Source organism: Cavia porcellus, unplaced genomic scaffold, assembly GCF_034190915.1.
Source record: "Cavia porcellus strain 051 isolate PalLab524CR breed Dunkin Hartley unplaced genomic scaffold, mCavPor4.1 scaffold_4, whole genome shotgun sequence".
In the NCBI taxonomy this organism is placed as follows: Eukaryota; Metazoa; Chordata; class Mammalia; order Rodentia; family Caviidae; genus Cavia; species Cavia porcellus.
Window position 1 is genome coordinate 24982807 of NW_026947487.1, and position 21594 is coordinate 25004400.

At 34.2% G+C, this 21594-nt stretch overlaps 1 protein-coding gene and 1 non-coding gene across 16 annotated transcripts in view; both read right to left on the bottom strand.

Moving 5' to 3' along the window:
• Nucleotides 1-21594, bottom strand: part of Mycbp2 (MYC binding protein 2) — a 262562-nt gene that overhangs the window by 18162 nt on the left and 222806 nt on the right. For 13 of the 15 annotated variants that reach the window (XM_063246885.1, XM_063246888.1, XM_063246889.1 and 10 more), the window contains 14 exons: nt 21339-21496; nt 20131-20330; nt 19437-19586; nt 15657-15817; nt 13648-13804; nt 13249-13473; nt 10880-10945; nt 9350-9589; nt 9012-9110; nt 6702-6782; nt 5294-5560; nt 4441-4724; nt 2154-2250; nt 116-235 (listed from right to left, as the gene is read on the bottom strand). In XM_063246885.1, coding sequence (XP_063102955.1) covers nt 116-235; nt 2154-2250; nt 4441-4724; nt 5294-5560; nt 6702-6782; nt 9012-9110; nt 9350-9589; nt 10880-10945; nt 13249-13473; nt 13648-13804; nt 15657-15817; nt 19437-19586; nt 20131-20330; nt 21339-21496 — 2305 coding nt within the window. The remainder of the gene's footprint in view (nt 1-115; nt 236-2153; nt 2251-4440; nt 4725-5293; nt 5561-6701; nt 6783-9011; nt 9111-9349; nt 9590-10879; nt 10946-13248; nt 13474-13647; nt 13805-15656; nt 15818-19436; nt 19587-20130; nt 20331-21338; nt 21497-21594) is intronic. The other 2 variants (XM_063246895.1, XM_063246880.1) reach the window with 1 other exon arrangement.
• On the bottom strand, nt 597-703 carry LOC111753890 (U6 spliceosomal RNA). Its single transcript, XR_002788659.1, has one exon. It is a non-coding gene; the product is annotated as a U6 spliceosomal RNA (small nuclear RNA).

Below are 21594 nucleotides of genomic sequence, written 5' to 3' on the forward strand. Positions count from 1 at the left end.
TTATTTGGTAAGAATTATGGATTGATTTGATTAAAATTTGTTGTTGAAGTCTATTACTAAAAAAGAACAAACAATGATACAGGTCAAATTCAAACAAAAAACAAAAAACACCTACTCTAGTTGTTGCAATACATCTCACTGGAGACCTAAATTCTTCTTCCATTTTGGTCAAGGCAATGATGGTTTCTGCGATAGCATTTTTTGTCACTCGGGACCAAGCTTCTGACAGATGACCCTAGTAAGCAAAACAGGGTATTTTAATAAGTAACTAGAAGCATATTATCATAATAAAGTCTTCTCTCTTAAGTACTATCTCTTACCTAAAGGAAAGAAACTGCTGCAAAACCACATTAATTTTTGATAGAAGAACACAGGCTTTTGAGCTCAAAATTCTTTACAGCCCTATGAAAAATTCAAATTCTGTTGGGTGTGGTGGTGTACACCCGTAATCTTAGTACTTGGGAAGCTGAGGTAGAGGACTGCATGAATTTGAGGCCAGTTTGGGCTACATAAACAAGTTCAAGACCAGCCTGGGAATATAGTGAGATCTTTTCTAACAAAAAACAAAGCCAAGAAACCAAATTCTAAGTATTTTTTTTAATATGGGCTATTTTATGAATTTTCATGTCTTTGTTGCACAGGGGCCATGCTAATCTTCTCTGTATCATTCCAATTTTAGTATATGTGCTGCTGCAGTAAGCACTCCATAATCAACCATTTTTGATTTAAAGAAGATTAAATAAAAATTTAAGATCTCAAAATTCTTTTTCTATAGCGATTAAGGGCATTTCACATATGTTTGGATAAAAACAGTGGTACTATGGTATCTATACTTAAGATTTGGTATTGGAATGTTTTTTTAACAGAAAACATGTAAGAAATGTAGAAAGCTAACATTAAATGAGTATTTCTGGAATTCAAGAATATAAATGGGTTTATATTACTTTTATTTGCTATTCTGATTTTTAATGAGTATCATCACTTAATATAATTTATGAGTTCCTAAACATTCTTCTTAATGTTCATCTAATGAACATCCTGATAGAACTGTGGGGGACCGGCGGCAGCTGAAAAGTTAAGAAGTATGAAATATAAATGACCTTTATTTTGAGAATGTGGGGAGAGACACCCCCGATTCCCTGGGGTGCGGCATCTCCCCCTGGGGTGGGGGATCTCTCCGTGGAACACGTGGAGTGGGGGCCCACACGTAGCTTAGATTGGGGGTGGTGCCTGAGGGGGCATTAGGGATGCACAAGCAGCCCACTGGTATTCTTTTGGGGCCATAGGTAAATTCCTAGGGGTGGGGAAGATAGAGCCATAGGTAAATCCCTAGGAGTGGGGGATACAGGAGTTCCTTGGTTCGGCCTCTAAGGCTTCACCAGCTACAGTGTCCTGTCTGGGCCAAAACTCTTTCACATCCTAAGAAAGTTTATTTTCCACAAATATGGAAAAAATGGTATTGAGAAAAGTGATAGAACCTCATTCCTTCCTTGAATATCCTGCTATTCCTTATATCCACATGTATCAGTCTGTTAAAGGGCAGTTCAAATCCTCATCCTCAAAAATGCCTGTTGTTCATTATGGCTCTCAGGGACATATATTCCCCAGTACTTGTTCTCCTCAGGCTGCTTCCTGGATATACAATGGTGTGGAGAAAATTGACTCAATGGAGCAATTCATAAAAACCAGTTGGTCTGTGAAGTAATTCTCTGTTCTCATCACTCTTAGATCTACCCCTAAATCTGACACCTTACCACCAGTGGTACAGAACATTAATGAAAAAGAACAAAGGGTTTATAAATGATGACGACTGAAGAGAATAAAAAACCACCACTTCTGAGAGCCTCTCTCTCTTTCTCTCCCCGCTATTGGGGAGGGGATACAGGTTCTTTTTCAGGTCACAATCTTATTAAATTTTAAGGTTTTAGAAGTCTTATGTAATAATTCTCAAGTAAATTATTTGGGAAGTTTGAGTTGAACATAGTTTATATCAATGATCAAAAACACAAATAGCAAAGGACTTAACATACTAAAAATAGTCTCATAGTAAAATAACACTAGTGTGCTTCTATCAATTACACAGACTAAGCCATTCACTGTGTCAGTAAGATTCTTGCTGCATCTCCTGCTGTAACAGGCAGGATGAGACTTACTGCTGCCATATCCTTTATAAGCTTAATGATGATCTCTGATATTTGAGTAGGAGTTGAGCCCTTCATCCACCAATGATTTTCACCTCGTCGAAGGTAACTACAAACAAAAATCAGCATTTATAAACCAACAAATAGTTTGATAGTTGTTACACATGAAAGAGTAAATACTATTTCCGCAAATTTTTTTTATTTTAAAGAGAATAAAAGAAAACAAAGCAAAACAAAACAGAACAAAGAAGATCAGAGCAAAACAATGCAAATAACACACGACTGCAGAACAAAACAACAGAAAATCAATAGTGGCTACCATAATGTTTCTGTTTTCTTCAAAGTGGTTGTTCATACCTTCACACACAATAAGTTAATACAAATCAAAATAGTACAAAATAATCAAAGCAAAAGAATGAGAGCCTTAAGGGCTTTCAAGACCAGACACTAGGAAATCAATAATGGCTACTATAATGTCTCTTGTTTTCTTCAAAATAGCTGCCCATACCTTTATACATAATGAAATCAAATAATTGAAAACAGACTAAAACCAACCAAAACCAAGAATAAAAAGCATTATTGGACTTCAAAACAAAATGATAGGAAGTCATCAATGGCTACCATGGTATCTCATTTTCTTCAGTGTAGTTGTTCATACTACCACACATAATAAAATCAATTCTTGTAAAGCCTTCAGGTGAAGTTCTAGGCATACATAAGCCTATATGCATAGAAAAGGACATTTGTCCTTTGTGTAGTAGAGGGAAAAACAAAACAACAAATAAATAACTATAACTAAGAGCCCAAAACAGTAACAATGTAGGCTTTCAAAACAAGGTGGTAGGAACATAATAAATTTTGTTGTTATGCATGGTTATCTTCAAAAGTCTTACGTGAATTACCAGATATCGTCATGCAAAATTGATCTAGTCCTACAGATATTATTTTGTTCCAAGAACTAATAGAATGAGTAGTACAATCATCTTAGTAATCTTAAGTGTATATATATAAATTTATACTTTATTTCTTTTCTCTTCTTCTCAGCAAATATTTTTAAAGTTAATCAAAACATTACCTTGAATCTATCCCTCAATCTCAAGAGAGCAACTCGTCTGATTTATGTTCCATTTCAAACATTTCTCAATTTATAAATTACATTTGCAAGTATTTTCTAGAACAGTGATGTTTGAAGGATAGTCCATAGACCATAGATGACTTGTCTAGTGCATATGGCGATAGCAAAGAACTTGTGGCTGAATATAAACTTACTACATAACTAAGTAGACTACTGCTTACATCAGTTTACATTTTCTTCCCTATCAAGACTACTTACATGAAGAAAATGACACTTTGATTAATATTCTGGTGTTACACAGCTATTGTTGATGGCTCTATAATTGGCACTCTTCAAGATACCTTTAAATTTTTACTATTACATACATTCTAGAAAATCTTTGCACATATATCTCTGTGGACATATATGAAAGTTTTCAGAAAATGTGGTAGGTCAGAGATATCAAACTGACATCCAAAAATGTTTCAGCAATTTATAACAGATCAAAATGCCTTCATAATGTTGCTAAAGCATCAAAGATATTTTGCAACTATTTTAATCTATATTTCTCTGAGGTAAAATATCTTGTCATTTGTTTATTAGAATCTGTGATTTATTTCTTTGAACTGAGTGGTATTGTCCTTTAACTTTTTATACTTGTCTTTTTCTAGCAGGGTACTAAATACTAAGGCTAATCATTAAATCTATTATTCAGGTTTTGCCAAGTTAATTACTTGTATTTTGAAACATTTTAATTGTATTATCATTCAATTAATTTTCATTTTTATGTAGTCAAATCAGCGACTCTTTTAGGTTCTATGTTTTGTTGAGGAACTATTTCCCAAACTGAAGATTAGAAAAATATTGTATAATTTGTCCTGGTAGAGTTTTAAAGGAAATATACTTAAAATTTTAATTGATAGTAAGTTCATGCCCCCTGTCCCCACTCTAGTCAGGGTTATTTATTTTTATTACAGTAAAAAAAAATATGTAGCTAAGTTTTACTTTTATATATGTATGATGAGTTGGTGATCTACAACCTTTTCAACAAAGATTTTCAAATATTGTAACTTCATATTATCAGTTTACTTTCTATTCTTCAATAACTGAAAATGACACTTAAATGGCACTCCTTTTACACAGGATAAATCAATTGTCTATGGAGATCATTTGGTGAGTAAGACGACAAGGTAGAATTTGAAATGATATTTGAAGTCTTTGTTACTAAAACAGGCAATGACCAACCTGGAGTTAAATATCATTGGAAGGGTGACTGTTGTTACTCCTTTGCCCACAGCGGTACCAGCTGTTCCTGTGATGGTGGTTCCTTTGGCTTTCAGTTGGACAGTGAGTGCTTTGGCAATGCATCCTAGAAACATGTCCAAGATACCTAGCTTATTCCAATCTCCTTTCTCAGTTGAATGAATGATATCACTGATATCAGCTGGAGGGAGAGATTTTACTCCTATGATGCTGGCCAGACGAGTGGGGGTGACTTCAGGCAGAACTCGTCTTAGTAAAGAGGTCACCTGGTAAGGAAAAGAAAAAAATCCACTTAATATAAGCTACCATTCTGTAACTTCAAAATCCATGAAAAGAAAAGAAATATCATTTAAATACTATCTTTAATTTTGAGAAGGAAAGAAATATGCTTTAAACACTTTTCAATTTCTAGAGTGTTAATGATTGACCTAGAGCTGCAATTTCTTTTATTTCTGGTATGTTCTAAATGACATTATACATTTTCATAGCAAGAAAGTAATAAAAAGTAATCAATAGCTAGACATACTCTTTATCACAACACATCAGTAAAATGGGACATATTTTGTTCTTCATTGCTTTGATTACAAAGAGTAAAAATAAAATAAAATAGAGTCAAAACAGGCCCCAAATGAAATATGAAATAAAACATAAAATTTCACACTTAGATGATTTGCTTTGTTTTATCATTTTTACCACTGCTCATTTATTTTTCATGACGCTGAGGACTGAACACAAACCTTGTGCATGCTAGGCAAGCACTCTATAACTCTTTATTTTGTGATTTTTATATTTCAAATAACCAAGCAGCACAAAAGTAAGGGGTATGATCAGTCACCTGTCTCTGGACTCTAGGAGAGGCTGTATGAAGAAGGGAAAAGAGATCCTGAAGGAGAGTAAGCTGCTGAGCCAGATACTGCCGGCCAACATTAGAGCCACTCAGTGCCAAAACCATGGAAAGCAGCTCAAAGCAGTAAGCATCAGAGGAGGCATCTTCATCATTTGGTTGAGAATTGGCATTTTCTTTGCTTGATATGGCATGCTCCCATTCTTCACGAACCCTGGTGGCTTCCATGCGTATAGCTTGGACAATGTGAGCACACACCTATGTGAAGGCAACACAGAAAATCTAAAAATACATTTTAAAGTACAAGAATAGAAATTCACGCTTAATTTAATACTCCTCTAGTTAGTGCTTCATGTCATTCTCTTAACTAATTTTAAAAACAGTTAAGTTCCTATAATCCCTTCATTCGGGAGGATCACTGAGAGTTCCAAGGTAATTAGGGATATATAATAACTTCTAGGCCAGCCTGAGCTACATGGCAAGACCCTGTCTCAAAAAAGGAAAAACAACAACAAAAACAGACAAAAGGCAAACAGAAGAAAAAGAAGATTAGAGTACATATGATAAAAATCTGACTATTTGAACCAACTATTATGTGGAACTATTATGTTGGACGATAATACTGTATTCCAATGTAATTAGATGATACTGTATTCTAATGCCTCTGCTTATAGTTTAGCACATCAAATCATCAAACAAAAACAAAACAGCAAATTTTGTTACTTTTATGGCACTTTTTTCATAGGTTAGCATTTCTACTCATAAGATCCTTTAAAACTCATGGTATTTACAATGTTTAATAGGTAGAAATTTTTCTTTTTTATGATTTTTAAGCATCCAAAGGTCAATGAAACATCATTAGATAAAGTACAAGGAAGTTTACGTTATTTAAAAAGATGTAATAATGTTGAAAGGTACAGGCAGTAGTGGCAAACCTGTTATCACGGAAAGCTCTAAAAGATTCAACATTGCTGTTGCCGGGTATTATAAAAATTGATATTTTATTTGATTTTTGAAGTCTGATTTTTATGTTATCTAATATTACACTGTGAAAAATCTAGCAATACTTCCCATATTAACACTGGTTTTCTTAGCATTATAATGGTAACTACTCAGCAAGAAAATAAAAAGGGAAAAGTATTACTAATCAAGACAATACAATCTACTTGCAAATGACAAAAAGCAAAGAAAAACAAGGTAAGAAAGTTAACAGTCATGACAAAATCTTATAAAGTGATTCAGGGATGATAATGTAATGCCTTTCTAAAACAAAGCAGTTCCATTACACAGGACTTATACTACAGGCAGCATAAAAAAGCTTCCATAAAATTTGTAAGACATTTTATAGCTTCAAAACAAACAAAAACTGACAAAGACAATGCAATGATTATTAGCCAACCTGTTTTTGTAAGTTAGTCAGTTTACTCCTGCTGAATATGATTCCAACCATATGTTCTTTCAGGTCAGCATCTGATGTTGCCTTTATATAAAAAAAGAAAAAAAATAAACTCTTTGAAAGAAACGTCTGTATTTAGCATTGTAAACTATCTTGAAGTATAATTATGCAGCTATATTTAAGGTAAATTTATTTTAAATTGAGGTATATAATACTAAGTTGAATAAAGTTTGAAGAAATGTCTTATTGGCCCAATGATATGAAAAGAATAAAATTTCAGAAAGAAAAATCTCAGATCTATGATCTAATTCTGAAATTTAATAAATCAGAAAACAGAAGGAAATCAAACCCAAAGCAAGCAGATAAAAAGAAATAACAATCATAGGAATCAATGTCATTAAAATGTAATGGAGAAAACCATAAGGTCTGATTCGAATGACTCTTCCAGTACCAAACCTGTCTGCCAGTAGAGGCATTGTTCTTAGCTCAGCACTAGGGCTGCCCTATAGCAAATACAGAATGTCATAGAAGAGCTAAGATGAAACATGGACTCTTGCAAGCACCTGGACATCTAAAAACACCTAAACATTCACACAGGATATCCCAAGGACTTTGTCCACCAAGGCACAAAACATCCAGAAAACTTTGACCTCTGATGCTTACTAAGATATTCCTACCTAATGTCCCTTGCCTTCTTTCAGGCCCTATTTAAAAAAAAAAAAAAGCCCCTTCTCTTTGCTTCCTACAGATGGTCTTTTCACCCTCTGCCTGCCTGCATTCAGGCACAATAAATTTCACACCATGTTGCCTTAATAAAAGCCTGGTAGTCTCAGCTGGTCTCTGCCTCATGCTGTTCATTCCTTACAGAAACAATAAAACCGAAAACTGATTCCTTGAAAAGATCACACTAATGAATCTTTTTCCATACTATTCAAGAAGACAGAATGAAGACACAAATTGCCAAAATAAGGATTAGAAGATACATCACTATAGATAAGAATACACTGTGCATAATTCATGTCAATATATTCAGCAACTTAGATAAAAGAAATTACTTGAAACTACTGATGCTCACTTAAGAAGAAATAGGTAAAATAAAATCATTGTGTATCCATTAAAGAAAGTTAATTTATAGAATAGATCTTTTTCATGGCTACTTATATATTAGCTAGATTACACAGTCATTTCATCTTATTTTTGCTTCTGTTTTATTTCTGCCTTTTAAAAAAGCTTTGAGACTTACTCAGTATTTCACACTAGTCACCTATTTGAAATGTCCAAATTCAATGGTTTTAGCATATTCATAGACATGTACATTGATCACAATTTGAGAGAATTTTCATTGCTCCTAAAAGAAGCACTGTATCATCTAATTATCAACTTCCAAGCCTATGTTCTTTTTTATTAGAGACCTATAAGCTACTATCACACTGATTAAAACAAATGGCAACTGATTATTCTATGGAATAAAAGTAAAAAAAAAATGGGAAAAAATATAAGAATAGATTTTTGTTGGAAATTCTCAACCAAAACAGAAACAATCATTCTTAATCTGACTAAGGGGATTCACAAGAAAATCTAAAATCACTCTTATGGTGAAAGAGTGAATGTTTTAAGATACAGATCAAGGCAAAGATGTCCACTCCAAACAATTCTCAACATATTATTGCAAGGCTTCATTAGTATAATAAGAAAATAACGCAAGAGGCTGGGGTTTTTTCTTAGGTACAATGTTTAAGTTTAAATAAAAATAGGAAGCATTGCATTTTAGTAGTCATTTCAATAAGAATTTGAGTTAATGTGTGAATGCGCAATGATGGGTACTTGTACGTGGCTTTGAACAAGCAGTGATTCAGTGGAAAAGACAAAACATATATGTAGTTAATCATAAGAGTGAAGACAAGAAGAGGCACACATAGATTACTATGCAGTTTAGCAAAAGGAAAAGTGCATTTTGTTTGGGGAACTAAAGAAAAATCCTAAAAAATGGATTTTTTTGAGTGGCAGGCTGTGAAGGAGAGATAAAACAAATGGAACTGATAACTGATTTGGCACAGCAAGCAAATGACTAAGTCAGTCTTACCAAAGCTAACAGCAGCCCTAGGTACAGAGCACCTTTTCTTATGACTTAAAATACTACGCAGATTGTATAGTAAATATTTTAGATAATTTATCTTCTAATTAATGTAAAAAAAGATGGCATATAAACTATTACCATATATCCATTACAAATATAAAGAAATATGGGTTACTTCCCTGAACAAAGGGACGAGAATAAAAAGGGAAATAAATTTTTAGAATATAAATAAATACATTGTATACTTTTTCCTCTCCTTCAGGTGATGACAGAAGTGCTTTTTCCTCTTGTTCTGGTGTAGGCTCTGCATCTCCAGAGATGAGCTTTCCAAATACCTGATGAAGCAGGCAGGCATATGAAAAAGAAGGCAAATTATCACTGTGAAAGTTACAGGACTCATTAGCTCATTCTATAGGTTTTGTCATGTGCTTTTATATACCACTATTTTTAAAAGATGTAAAAATGGGCCACATTTATAGCCAGAAATCTCTAGTTTTACAAAATATTCTGTTCCACTCCCCAAATACATTAAGTCAGTCTATTCTGTGCTACAATGTACAGGAAGAACACTTACTTGCGACGTTATAAGTCTGAATACTCGTAATGTTTCGGCTTCACAGTTTCTTTGCTGGGCCACGCTAGCTGAAATCTGGCCAGCAATTTTTGTGCTTTCACCGTCTTTCCAACCCAAGACTTTTACTTGTCGAACTCTTAGTGTATTTTCTGGGCCTTTTAATTCAATTTTGATGATGTGATTATCTCCTCCTGGAAGTTCACTTGTTACCCAACCGATGTGCCTAGAATCCAGATCAACCTAGTTGAGTAGAAGAGGAACAGGAAACTGTTACACCCGAATCACTTTTGTTATTTCACTATACTTAGTATTAATAAAAAGAAGCTAAAATGACAAATAGCTGAACACAAAGTAAAGGTTATTTCATACTATCTTTAAGTTTTATGAGGACAAGTAACATATTTATAGGAGCTATAATATAGAAGAAACTGAAGTTAACACAGATTGAAAAATTCAGACTGATAAGAGTTGAAAATTAACATCTAGTTCTGACTAGCATATCCCTTTTAGTTCAAGATACGGGAGGAAAAACCATTACCAACAATTTGCACACTGCACGTGATACTGAATGTCAATAGAAACACAAGTTTAGCAGTGTAGTCTCACTCTGTGTATCTATATACAAAGCTCCATCAAGTGATATGTATTTTTGTGTGCCGTTAATATATTTTGTAGAAAAATTGTATAATACATAAGTTTATGGTTATTTTTTATTTCACTATCTTTATTCAAGTATAAAATATCACTATAAAATAGTTTTTCACTCATACAAAAATAAAATTAAAACTGTTCTTAAGTTATCTGATAACCAAGAAATGATTGAGACTAGCCCATGATTTATATAAACATTTAGTTTGATGTCAATTTTTTAAAGGAACATTATGTGTGAACACTGTCTTGCTAAGAAAGTTATTTTCTTAGATTCTTTGTACTATGAAAATATATTTGTTAAATCTAAAATCTCTAGACAGTCTTTCAAAACAGTTTGAAACATCATCACCATCCCTAAACTGGTCAATTTTTGCAGTTTAAAGTAACTCCAGAAGATCAGCTTGGACAAAGTTTCACAAATTAAAGTACGTAAGGCATGTGCCCATATAAGGCTGACTGTTCTATACTTGGCTTGTAAACTGATTCACAAGCTGCATACAGCTGCAATGCTGCAAATGACACATTGTTTTAGGCTGGAGGATAAAAACCCTTTTACCTACAAAGTACATCAACTGAGGTGTTGTGAATCAGCTCGATGATAAATTATAAGATATCTTGAATCTGTAGGGAAGTGGAGAGTCCAAGACTACAGGTATAACACATGACTGCAGAAAATTTAGAGCAATAATTTTGAGATGTCTGGAAGAGGGATGGTTGCTATAATTCTTAATAAAGGCCAGTTGTCAAATTAGTGTTTTTGTAAATAGGTGATTTCCTACAGTATTTTGTTAGTATGCTAAAACTGAAACCCAACAGTAAATAAAGGCAAACACGTTTCACCCTAGAAAGCAAAACATCTGATGATAAAATTTTAATTACCTGCTTTATTCTGCACAAATCTTCTACTGCTTTGCCAGTTAAGAAGGTCATTGAGGTAACTTTATTCTAAAACAAACAATTCGAAACAGTCACGCCATATTCCTGCTTTAGCATTTATAATGATTTCTTACAAGTTATCAATGGCATATCAACTTTTCTACCTATTTTTAGGTTCTTTCCTAACTGACCTCACATCATCGATCCAATTCCTACATCTCTGGTTTTATCCTCATGAATTATATTTTATATTACACTGTACTATTTTTTCATGTGCTTTTTCACAGTTTGACATTTTATTTCACTGTCCAAATTCTAAATGTTCAAATTCTGTATCTTTATGTAATCTTTCAAGAACTCTGCTTGTCATTCAGATCTATTTTGCAAACAAAAGGAAGGAATGTCACAATTCTTTATAGGCTTGAAGAAAGGCATTTTAAAGCAGTTTGACCTCTCAAAATACTTGCCTGACTAGGGAAGGCAACTTTCACAAGGAAAACAGATAACAAACAGGAGAAGTTTATTACCATTAAGAACTGAAAGTGAGTCATATCATGTCTACAGCCACAGATCTTAAGGCTGAGTAAGTTTTAAGTAAAGCATGTTAAGAAATACATAGTAATTCCTTGAAGAGCTGTGTATCATGAATGCTATTGGTTGATGCAACTCATATCAGCAAATGCTATGTAGAAGGTACCTTTATGGGCAGTTTGGGGCACAAAGATGAGTATTTTTATGATTAGCTCTCCTTAGAAAACATAAAAATGTTAAATTGATTGTAATCACTGTTCTGAGGGACAGCATGCCCCAGTGTAAAACACACCATGAGTCAAAGATAACTTTGTACTGAGCGGCCAGTTCTAGACACAAAAATGTTTTGAATTATTATACTGGATGTTCTTATAAGATCAAACAGTTGAACCAGTTCAATCTTGAGCTGAAGTAGAAAGAAACTCATATACCTAAGCCCCTTTTTCTTGTTCAACGTCAGGGAAGAAGTGAACCTGCACTGACACATAGGAGTTAGGGTCATAATGGATGGCAAGGAGAACTCTGAGTACATATAGGCTGCTATGGTTGGTTTCACATCCAGGTTATCTGGGACCTCACCTACCATTCTGATTCTTCCTGGAAAAGGAAATATATAAATGGATGGGTGTAGTTTGGCAACTGTGCAAGGGGATTCATTAAAAGGGAATCTCCTAACAAGTCATAACAAATATGAAGGGAAAAAGTCTAAGTATCCTTTCCCAAAGAATTGAGGGCAGAACAGTAAGAATTTGTCAGTTGGTGCTATTTTCTTGGATCTTGTAAACAGGACTATTTTCCTTTGATCAGTGCTTTTAATGAAAAAATGCTTACTTTAGTCAAATCATGTTAGATAGCCTAGAAAGAGAGAATATAAATCATGATTAAATTGGTCCAGAGAATTTCTTCCCTCCCTAAAAGTTGAAGATTAGAAGGAGAAACTTAAATTGTACTATAGGTACAAGTATATTATGTACCATCAGAGTAATAAAAAAAGAACATTGATCATTATACTTAAAATGTACAAATAAAATCACTTTCTTTGAAAAACAAACACAAAAATGAACCTAGTGGAGAAAGAGTAATTTTTATAAAGCAGTTTAACTAGAGAGTTTTTCTCTGCTGAGTTTTAGAGATCTTGGGAGACTCTGATAAAGAGAATTTAAGAGGAATATACCCAGGCCTAGGAAATAGCCTAAGCAAGGGTATAGAGAAAAAACAAAATTTGTAGATTTTTATTTTGTTTAGCTATAATCATGGTATATATGTAATCAGATCTTCTTCTAGAATTGATATTTCATGGTGTGTGCAATCATATTAATTTGGTTTTAGATTTAACATTTGAAGAATGTAAAATTGGTTAGTGTTATAGCTTAGCTCAAGAATGATCCCAAGCTTCGTGGGCTCATAGATGCAGCTTGAAGAAGGTGACTGGGTCACAGGCAGAGTACTTGCCCGTGCGTCAGTGGAATCACTGGTGAGCTCAGTAATTGAATACACTCTAGAAGGTGGGGCCTGATTGGAAGAGGCCAGTCATTGTGGGGAGTATATAACTCCCTTCCTTACTCTGTGCTTCCTGGTTATGATGATGTGAGTGCCCTCTGACCAGATTCTTCCCCCATTATGTTCCTGATTAGAAGCCAGTCAACCATGGATTAAACTGTGAGCCTAATAAACTCTTTCTTTGAAGTTGTCAGTGTAGGTATTAGTCCTAGTCATGAGAAAGCAAGTAAGACAGTTGGTAAAATGCCACATAATCTTTTTCCAAGCTCAGAAATGAAAATACATGATGACTAATGGTCTGAAAAGAGCTAATGAGCCATAAATTAAATTTCTTTTCTTACCCCAAGATCTCGGGAATTATCTACATGAACAGATACATAGCGGGCATTGATTCCTTTTATACAATTGATAGTGATGTTCTTTGTTTTGTTTTTATCTTCATCTCCTGATTCCCAAAAGGTTTCTGTGGAACCATCTGTCAAACTGCCAATCATAGCAGGTCGGCTTGAAGTTTTTATGTCAACAATGCTGGTTAAATCCTTTAAGCACATAACTATGCATAGCTCCTATTAGAAATAAATATAAGCATTCAGAATATCCAAAAGAAATCTTTTACGATGAGAAAAAAAATAGACATGTGATTAAGACAGAATTGTTTATGATAATTACAGTTTTTTCTACAATACACTGTTGATTACTAACCATTAGGACAACAGGACAGTAACTGTTAAATGACTGACCTGACTCATTGCTTCAAAGCCAGACTGTATACTGATGCTAAAACTCTCTTCACTATCTCCATCATCTGATTTTGACAAAATGTTGTTAATGTGATGAAAGACATTGCTCTGATGGAGGAACTGATGATCAGATTGCTTGAATTTGAGACTCCAGCATCTAAAAAGGTAACATAACCAATATATGAAATATTTTCCAGAAATATGTAAGGAACTGCTAGAGTAGGTACTCTATTTTGTAGCTAATGTTACAAGAAAACATTGTGGTCTACTAAAGATAGAAATTTTAAAATACAGTAGAATCATTGCTATTGGCTTTTGAGAAATAATATTAATTTCTTTGGAAGAAGCTACATTCTAAGAAAAACTCACCCATTTTAAACCCTTTGAGATATAAAGGTCAAGGCTAAGAAGCAAAAAAAAAAAAAAATAAAATAAAATAAAATGATTACATAGATAAGTGTTACACCAACTATGACAGCTTCTCAAATTTATCTGTGTGGTTATTCCATTAGAACATAATGCATCTTACATGTCAATGATAAAGATGGAAAAGAAAAATCTCCATTCCACTGGTATAATTATGGATATGAGAAGCCAAATCATCCCACAAACTTATTTATTACACAACTCAATAGAAGATTTACATTTAGTTCAGGGTGTAGATATACTAATAATTATACTCTAAAAGTAATGCCAAATTCTGAACAGATTTCATTTTAAAGTTATGTGATCTTAGGGTACTTTTAAAATTGTCTGCATATAACTAGGGTCCATTCTGAGTTTTTAAAAAAATTCAGTTTTTCTTTGTTTTTGTTTAAGAGAAATGCATATTTTTAGAATCAAGGAGCACAAAAAGTGGAATCAAAAAAATGAACTGATCATCATAACACTACACTTGGCCTCTTCTCCATTCTGTTCCTGGGGTCACTGCCAAGATCCTAAATCCAACTCATTCAACTTGAGTAAAACAAATAGCTCAAGCATTGACAGTGATTACTCACAGAGTACACAATAGCCAGAGTTCAGATTACAAAAATCAGAAAGAAAGGGGGAAAGGGCCTTGCTTATTAAAGATAAAGATTGGACAGAAAGTGAAAGAACACCGAGTGTAAGCTCTGCCTAGCTGTCCTGCATGATTAAAGGGCCTTGGGAATATGGCAGGGTCAGGCCTGACATGGCTTCTTTTCAGCAAGCAGGTGAGGTACAAGAATACCTTGCCATCTTTCCATAGCAGAAACAGAATACTTCAAGTTTGCTAGGTAAGATCTCAGAGGCTCTGAGCTTTTGAGAGCCACTGTACTTCTTGTTACAGAACAGGCAGCTGAATTTAGATAGAGCTCTGCCAGAGTCTAATGCCCAAGAGGATCAGAGAGCCAAAAGTTCTGAGGAATCAGTAGGCTACAACCGTCTGGCCTGGAGAAGCTGGAGGATAAGGTTCCTTCCAATGACTGTACCCACAAGACCTCTTTTCCTCAGAAGCAGGTGCCAGGACTGATTCAACGTAACTTTAGCTACTATCCTGAGCTGTAATATGCACAAAGCCAAGGAGCAAGTTTCTTCCACTTTGAAGACAGGCACCAATTCTGCACTAATTCCTTGGAACGCTTTAGTGCATTTTGGTCAATTTTTAGTCAGAGGTACAAAGTAATTGGAATCCATTTTTCTTAAGATTCTTTTAAAGTCAAAATTCTAATTTTTTCCTGTAAGATTTCATTTGTGCTCCTTCTTTTTGTGACCATGAGATAATTTGAGAAGGGAGAAAAAGAAAAGTGAGTCAGATTTTACAATGATCACTTACAGCATCAAGAAATATATTACCCACATTTTACTGAAGGGCTAAAAAGTATGAGCTAAAAGGAAGGATAATTCTAAATCAGGACAAGAAGGGAGACAGTCATAATTTAAATAATGCAGGGAGTCTCTAACTATTAAAGTTTTTCAAGCATTTGGTACTTTGGAATACTCCATGACACTTCTTTGTTAACTACAATACTTAGATTCAAAATTACCTTAGGGCCATTTGCTGCAATGAACTGCCACTAGGGAGAGACATCATAAGATCAGAGATTGTCTGAAGTAACCGGTGAAACGTATGTGGTAAAGGATGAGCAGCTTCACCTGCAATCACTATATCTGAGAGTGGATGTTCACATACTCGTGTATCTTTTTCCTAAAATAGAAATTGAAAGCAAGTTTATTAGTTTATATGCTGCACAAAGCTTTCATCACGAAAAATTCTATATACTTATACTAAACCCAATACAAAGGTAACATTACCTAACTATGTTTCTAGGAAAAAGGGTTATTCACAAATACAATCAGCAAAAAAGAAATGAATACCATATATACATATCAGTTCCAGTACACTCACAAATCTATTAGAATAAATCTGTATATGTACTTATGTATACATGATTGTATATACACAATAAGTACATACATGCATACTCTGTGCATATATTAATGCATGAAAAAACATTACATGTGTAGAAGTTGGGGTCGGCAATACTTCACACATTTTAATATGTGTTAGACAAAAATCTCCTTCTACACAGATGGACCACAGCTTAGAAGGAAAAACAGGCACTGGATTTCATTCCACATTCAAACCCTCAGTCAGATGAGCTACTTAATAATGTTATTTATGGAATAACATTTACATTGGAAAATTATTAGAGTAATTTAAATTCCCAAAGGAGATTTCTTAATATCAAGAAACTCATACCCATGGTAGGAGTTAGGGGACCAACCAAGAAACCAACTAGCCAGCCTTCCTGGTAAGCTACACAAGCTACAAGAGTTCCAGGGAGAGAAAAGTCAGATAGTGCCTCCTGTGAGCCATACGGGTTCTAGCAAGAGAAAAGTCAGCACCTCCTGAGAATTGGCCACATTGGGAGGACCGGAAAAGAAGCCTTTCTGGTAAACCACATAAGCCACATGGGTTCCAGGAAGAGAACAGTCACATAGGGTCTCCAGTGAGGTTACCAGTGTGTAGGTTGAAAATCAAACACCTTCCATGCCCTCACCCCTCCCTCCAGCAACCCACTGGTTTAGAGGACAGGCTGAGTTGATAGCAACTAAGTATATAAAGCAACTAAATGCCTGTATTGTTTGCTGATTATGCTGACCTGAGGCCAGTAGCCTGAGCATCTCTGGGGAGGATGACAGTAAGCAATATAGGAAATATGGGGGATTTTATTCTATCTTATCTTTGAAGTCAAATACTGTTTTCAGTTTTGCTCTGTTCTGATTGGTTTTATTCCGTCGTTTTGGTTTAATTTTAATACCTGACAGAATGGACAACTAATGTGAAGCTAAGAAGATATACTATGGTAGCTACTGTTGTTTTCCTGGTATTCTGCTTTGAAGTTCTGTACCAATTTTGCTGCATTGTTTTAATTGGCTTTGTTCTATCTTGTTTTGTTGAATTTTACTGTCTCTACAATAAAAAGAAACTTATCTTTACAAGGATACAATTATTATGTAATGCAAACATGTAAAAAATTAAAACTGAAAAAAAAACTCATCAAAATCAACTACAGTACTAGGTTAAAACTGGAGCCCCACAGAGTACTCAGTATAGGAGATATATTTTAAAGCTGGGGATGCAGAAAGCACACAGCTGCAGGAACTAAACAGGCTGCACCTGAACCTCAGTCAAGGTGGAGAATGCAGAGTAAATGAATGATGAGGGGGCTGTAGCCAGGGCAGCATGTGGGTTGAGTCAGAGCACAGAGATTTCCTTCTAGTTGAAGCCAGTTGTTCCTGCCCTGTGTGCGCCAGATAACTAAGAGGGTGTTCATGAGTCCTTCTAAGGCAGAAAATTAAAGCCAGTTTATTATCTGATGGGAGGGGGTGAGCAAAAGAGTAATGTTTTGAAAAATAGGTTTAAAATATTGCAAATAAAAGTGCCTAAGATAACTAGCTTGTGAAATATCAATTTTTTTCCTGTTTTAAAAGGTCAGGCATTTTATTTTTAAAAGAATTTTGCAAAAAAATTGTGATCATTTAAAAAAATACTATTCACTTTAAAAAGCAGTCTTGCTTAGCTTTTGACATTAAAATTCTAGGTCCATTCAAGTGAAACTATGCTTTTCTTTTCATTAGACAAGTTTTAATTCGAGTCATACTTTTTTTTTTTTTTTGTACTGGTAATTGAACTCAGGACCTTGCATTTGCCAGGTGCTTAGTCACTGAGCTATATCCTGGGCCTGAGTCACATTTCTTGAAGTCATACTGCACCATGCTTTGCAGACAGTGTTTCCTCTGTTTGGAGAATCCTGAATGTACCCTACCACAGTCTAAGTCTAGATGTAGAGCAACTTGTTTCACTCCTACTAGTTATAAGCAATCTCTCCTTCGTTTCAAATACATATTTCTATGACTACACTTATTTTACAAGGAAATAAAAGGTGTAACATTTATATCATATAAGTCATTAAAAGTCCTTAGTAAGCAGTGATTAATTTTTACAAAATTTTGCATATAGTATTGAAGAACTGCTGAATCTGCTTAACAACAAAAGTAGCTGCTATTATAGACTATCATGATCAAAATTTCACAAATGGTTTCTCATTTAACATATTTATTCTTTTGAGAAGGTAATATGCATCATAATGAAAAATTTGAAAGGTCTAAAGAATACCATAAACAGTAAATTACCCCGTCCCAATACTGCAGCCACCCAGATGCCTTCTTCACTGGCAATTTCCATTTTAGTGTATCACATTGACAGTTTATAAATATTGTTCATATACAAGAATGACAGCACTCTAGCACAGTGCTCTAATTTTTAACAATTAACCACGGTATTTTTTTATAGATATACATACTGTATATTATTCTGCTGTGTAGTATTTTGATGAATGGAAATACCACAGCTTATATTATCAGTCCAACTCATAACAGTCATTTAGATTGTTTTCAATCTTTTGTTTTTATAAGAAACTCAATAATGATTCACCCTGTATGTGTCATTTTATAAAGGCATACTTGATAGGATAAAGAATTACTGAATCATTTTAAATGTGAATTTTTATAGATTTTGCCAGTGTTCTCTGAGAGGCTGTTACTCCACAGCAAAGCACAAGTGTGCTTATTTTTCCATCCTGGTACCAGTAGTTTGATAAACTTTTCAACTATGTCAATGAGCTAAGTAAAAAATGGCCACTTTTTGTCTTCTTTGAATGTCTATTAATCATAGATCACAGAAGTCCTGGGTAACTTTTTCTTTTTTTAAAGAGTGCTATCTTTTGTTCTTTTAGGAAGATAGCAGGCTAATATCATCAAGGCTCGGCCTTCAAGTTTGTTAGGTGGGAGTTATTTCATTTTTGCACTTGACTTTATAATCTGTGCTCACTAGTAAGGTGTGATCCTTTGGCATGGCCTCTCTGGGATCTCAACTCTATGACACAGGTGTTCATCACACTCATTCCACCTGTGGATAGGCTACAGCATGATACCATCCCAGCTACTGATCCTTTGTGAAATAGTGTTGCTCTGTTTATCTGTCATTGTTTTGTGGTAACAGTGTATCATCTTCCAGTTGGTTGTTTCATGACTGGGGTTCAAAGAGAAATTAGATGTGACTGTCAGTATCTTTGCTAGAGAGAAAACTAGTATACCAAGTGTAGTTAATAGCTAATAGTCCATAGTATTAAAATATTTCTCTCTTTTTCAGCTTGGAAAATCTGAGAATGACTTCATGCAAATCATTATATCACCTTAAAATGTACTATTCAGTTTCTATAAAAATAGGGACAAAAATAACAAATGAAAGCCTCATTTACTTGTTCTGAATTTTCTTTATTTGTTTTATTTTCTTCATCTTCTTCTTCCTCTGGTTCCACTGGAGCAGGAGTCAGGGATGCCACGAAATGCCATAGGATGTCATGGAGAGAAGTTGTTTGAATGACATTGCACAGAAGCCAGTTGAATGCCTGAATAAATTATGATCAAATGAGTCCAAGATAAAAAGAAAATATATGAGGTAAAAAATGTAGGGTATTGCTTACTTAGAAATGCAGTACCTTCTATGGACAACAAGTTTCAAGAAAAGATGCTAGAACCTGAATTTCAACTCACTGGAAGTACACTAAATCTGAAACATTATTTCGGTCTTAATTTGTAAAAACAGATGGTAGAAATAGTTATTTGTGAAATACAATGAAAGTTTTTCTTAGTACAGCATTTTTTTCCCCAAATGGCACTTAGGATCAACACAGAATGCTTTTTGAGTCTACGTAAGCTATCAGTTAAATATTTGTATTGATCCCAGCAACCAAGTGACAAGTTATTTATCACATGATAATAGTAAAATTTATATCTATAGACTTTAGAGTTTAATGTTGATGTGAACACGTTATTTTCAATAAATTAATAGCTTTTAATATGGTGCAATTTGGTAAAGCTGTAGAATCATTAACAGAATTGTCACTTGATTTGTGTGATCCAAAATTTGTAAGTCTATTAACACATTCATACCTCCATAGCAAAAACTCGACAAGCTGACTTCCTTAAGGCCTGTTTCATTGCTATTTCAAGACCTTCTAGATCATGATGCTGTATAACAAAAGCTAAAACTGGCCACTGGAAATTTCGTTCTCCTTTGGAAAGAGAACTGTGAGCTGAAATGAGCCGGGAAAGCTCAGGTGATGGGTGTCTCAAAAGGGAAGAACCAACTTCTATTAAGAAAAACAAAAGAAAAAGAAAATTAATAATTTTCATAAGTAGTACATGGGTAACATATTTAAGTAAATATAAAAAACAATAGTTAATTTACATTAAAGCCTTTTATTGTGCACATGACACAAATTGTGACTATTTTAACTTTTGTCGAGGAAGAAACTAAGGCTGAGAAAGATTAAACATTTTACTTATACAGCTATTAAGTTATTGAGTGGGTTTTGAATATAAGGCTGAATCCAAAGTTCAAGCTTCCTAAACTATTCTAGTATCTCAGTGGTTTGTGTTCTCCCTAGGTGAAATCTACATCTCACTTCCATTATTTTCTAAAAGACTGCTTTATAACAAAGGTGTCCAAACAAATGCTCCAAAATATTTGTTGAATTAATTTATAAGTCATCAAGGGGCGCCCAACTACATTTTTCTTAAACATCTTCAATCATCTATCTATAATTTTAATGTCAAATCTCCAGTTTAATAAGCCATATTATCTTTTTCTCCTGGGTTTCTTTTATTATTTTTGAGGCAGAACCCCAGCCCCAGTTTGAGGCTAATAATAACAATTGACCAAATTATATAACTTTTTATTGATTAAGAGTTACTTTTTTCTCAAATTTTTATATCTATTCAAAGTGACAAACATCTATGATCAGGGCGGGGCATGAATGTCTAAGCTATGTGTATTCTGGGACTGCTAGTTTATTGAAGCTTTGAAGAAAGGATAATGGTAACAATAGTTCGCTTAGTTAACAGGTAGGATGGTAAAGATCAATTTATTCTTGAAAAATCACTAACAGATCTCTGGATGTCTCTTACAAATGTGATGCAAAATACAGAGAAATATGGTTGTGCCTGGGTCATATAGAAGGAATGTCTATCACAAGTTAGAAATTAATCATTCTTTTCCATTCCAATATCAGATTTTAAAAATTATCTGCAGAGAAACACTTTTCTTTCTACTTTCAGTAGCAGAATTGCTCAGGTTTTCTATTTATCTTTATACTTACCAGTGTCGCCACTGTTAACTCTTCTCCTAGGGATAGCTTTAACTCGTGCAGGTAAAATGGAGTGTTGTTTATCATATTCAGAAGCAACAACTGAGTATGATCTTTGGAAAACAGTTCTTTTTGCCAGATCAGTATCAGTTATAGGACTAGTTTCCAAACTGCAAATACAGTAAGAGCACAGGTAAACATTTAGAAAAAGTGAGTAAAATGTAACTGTGCTTAAATGCTATAGTCAGAAACTTAAATCTAAATTTTG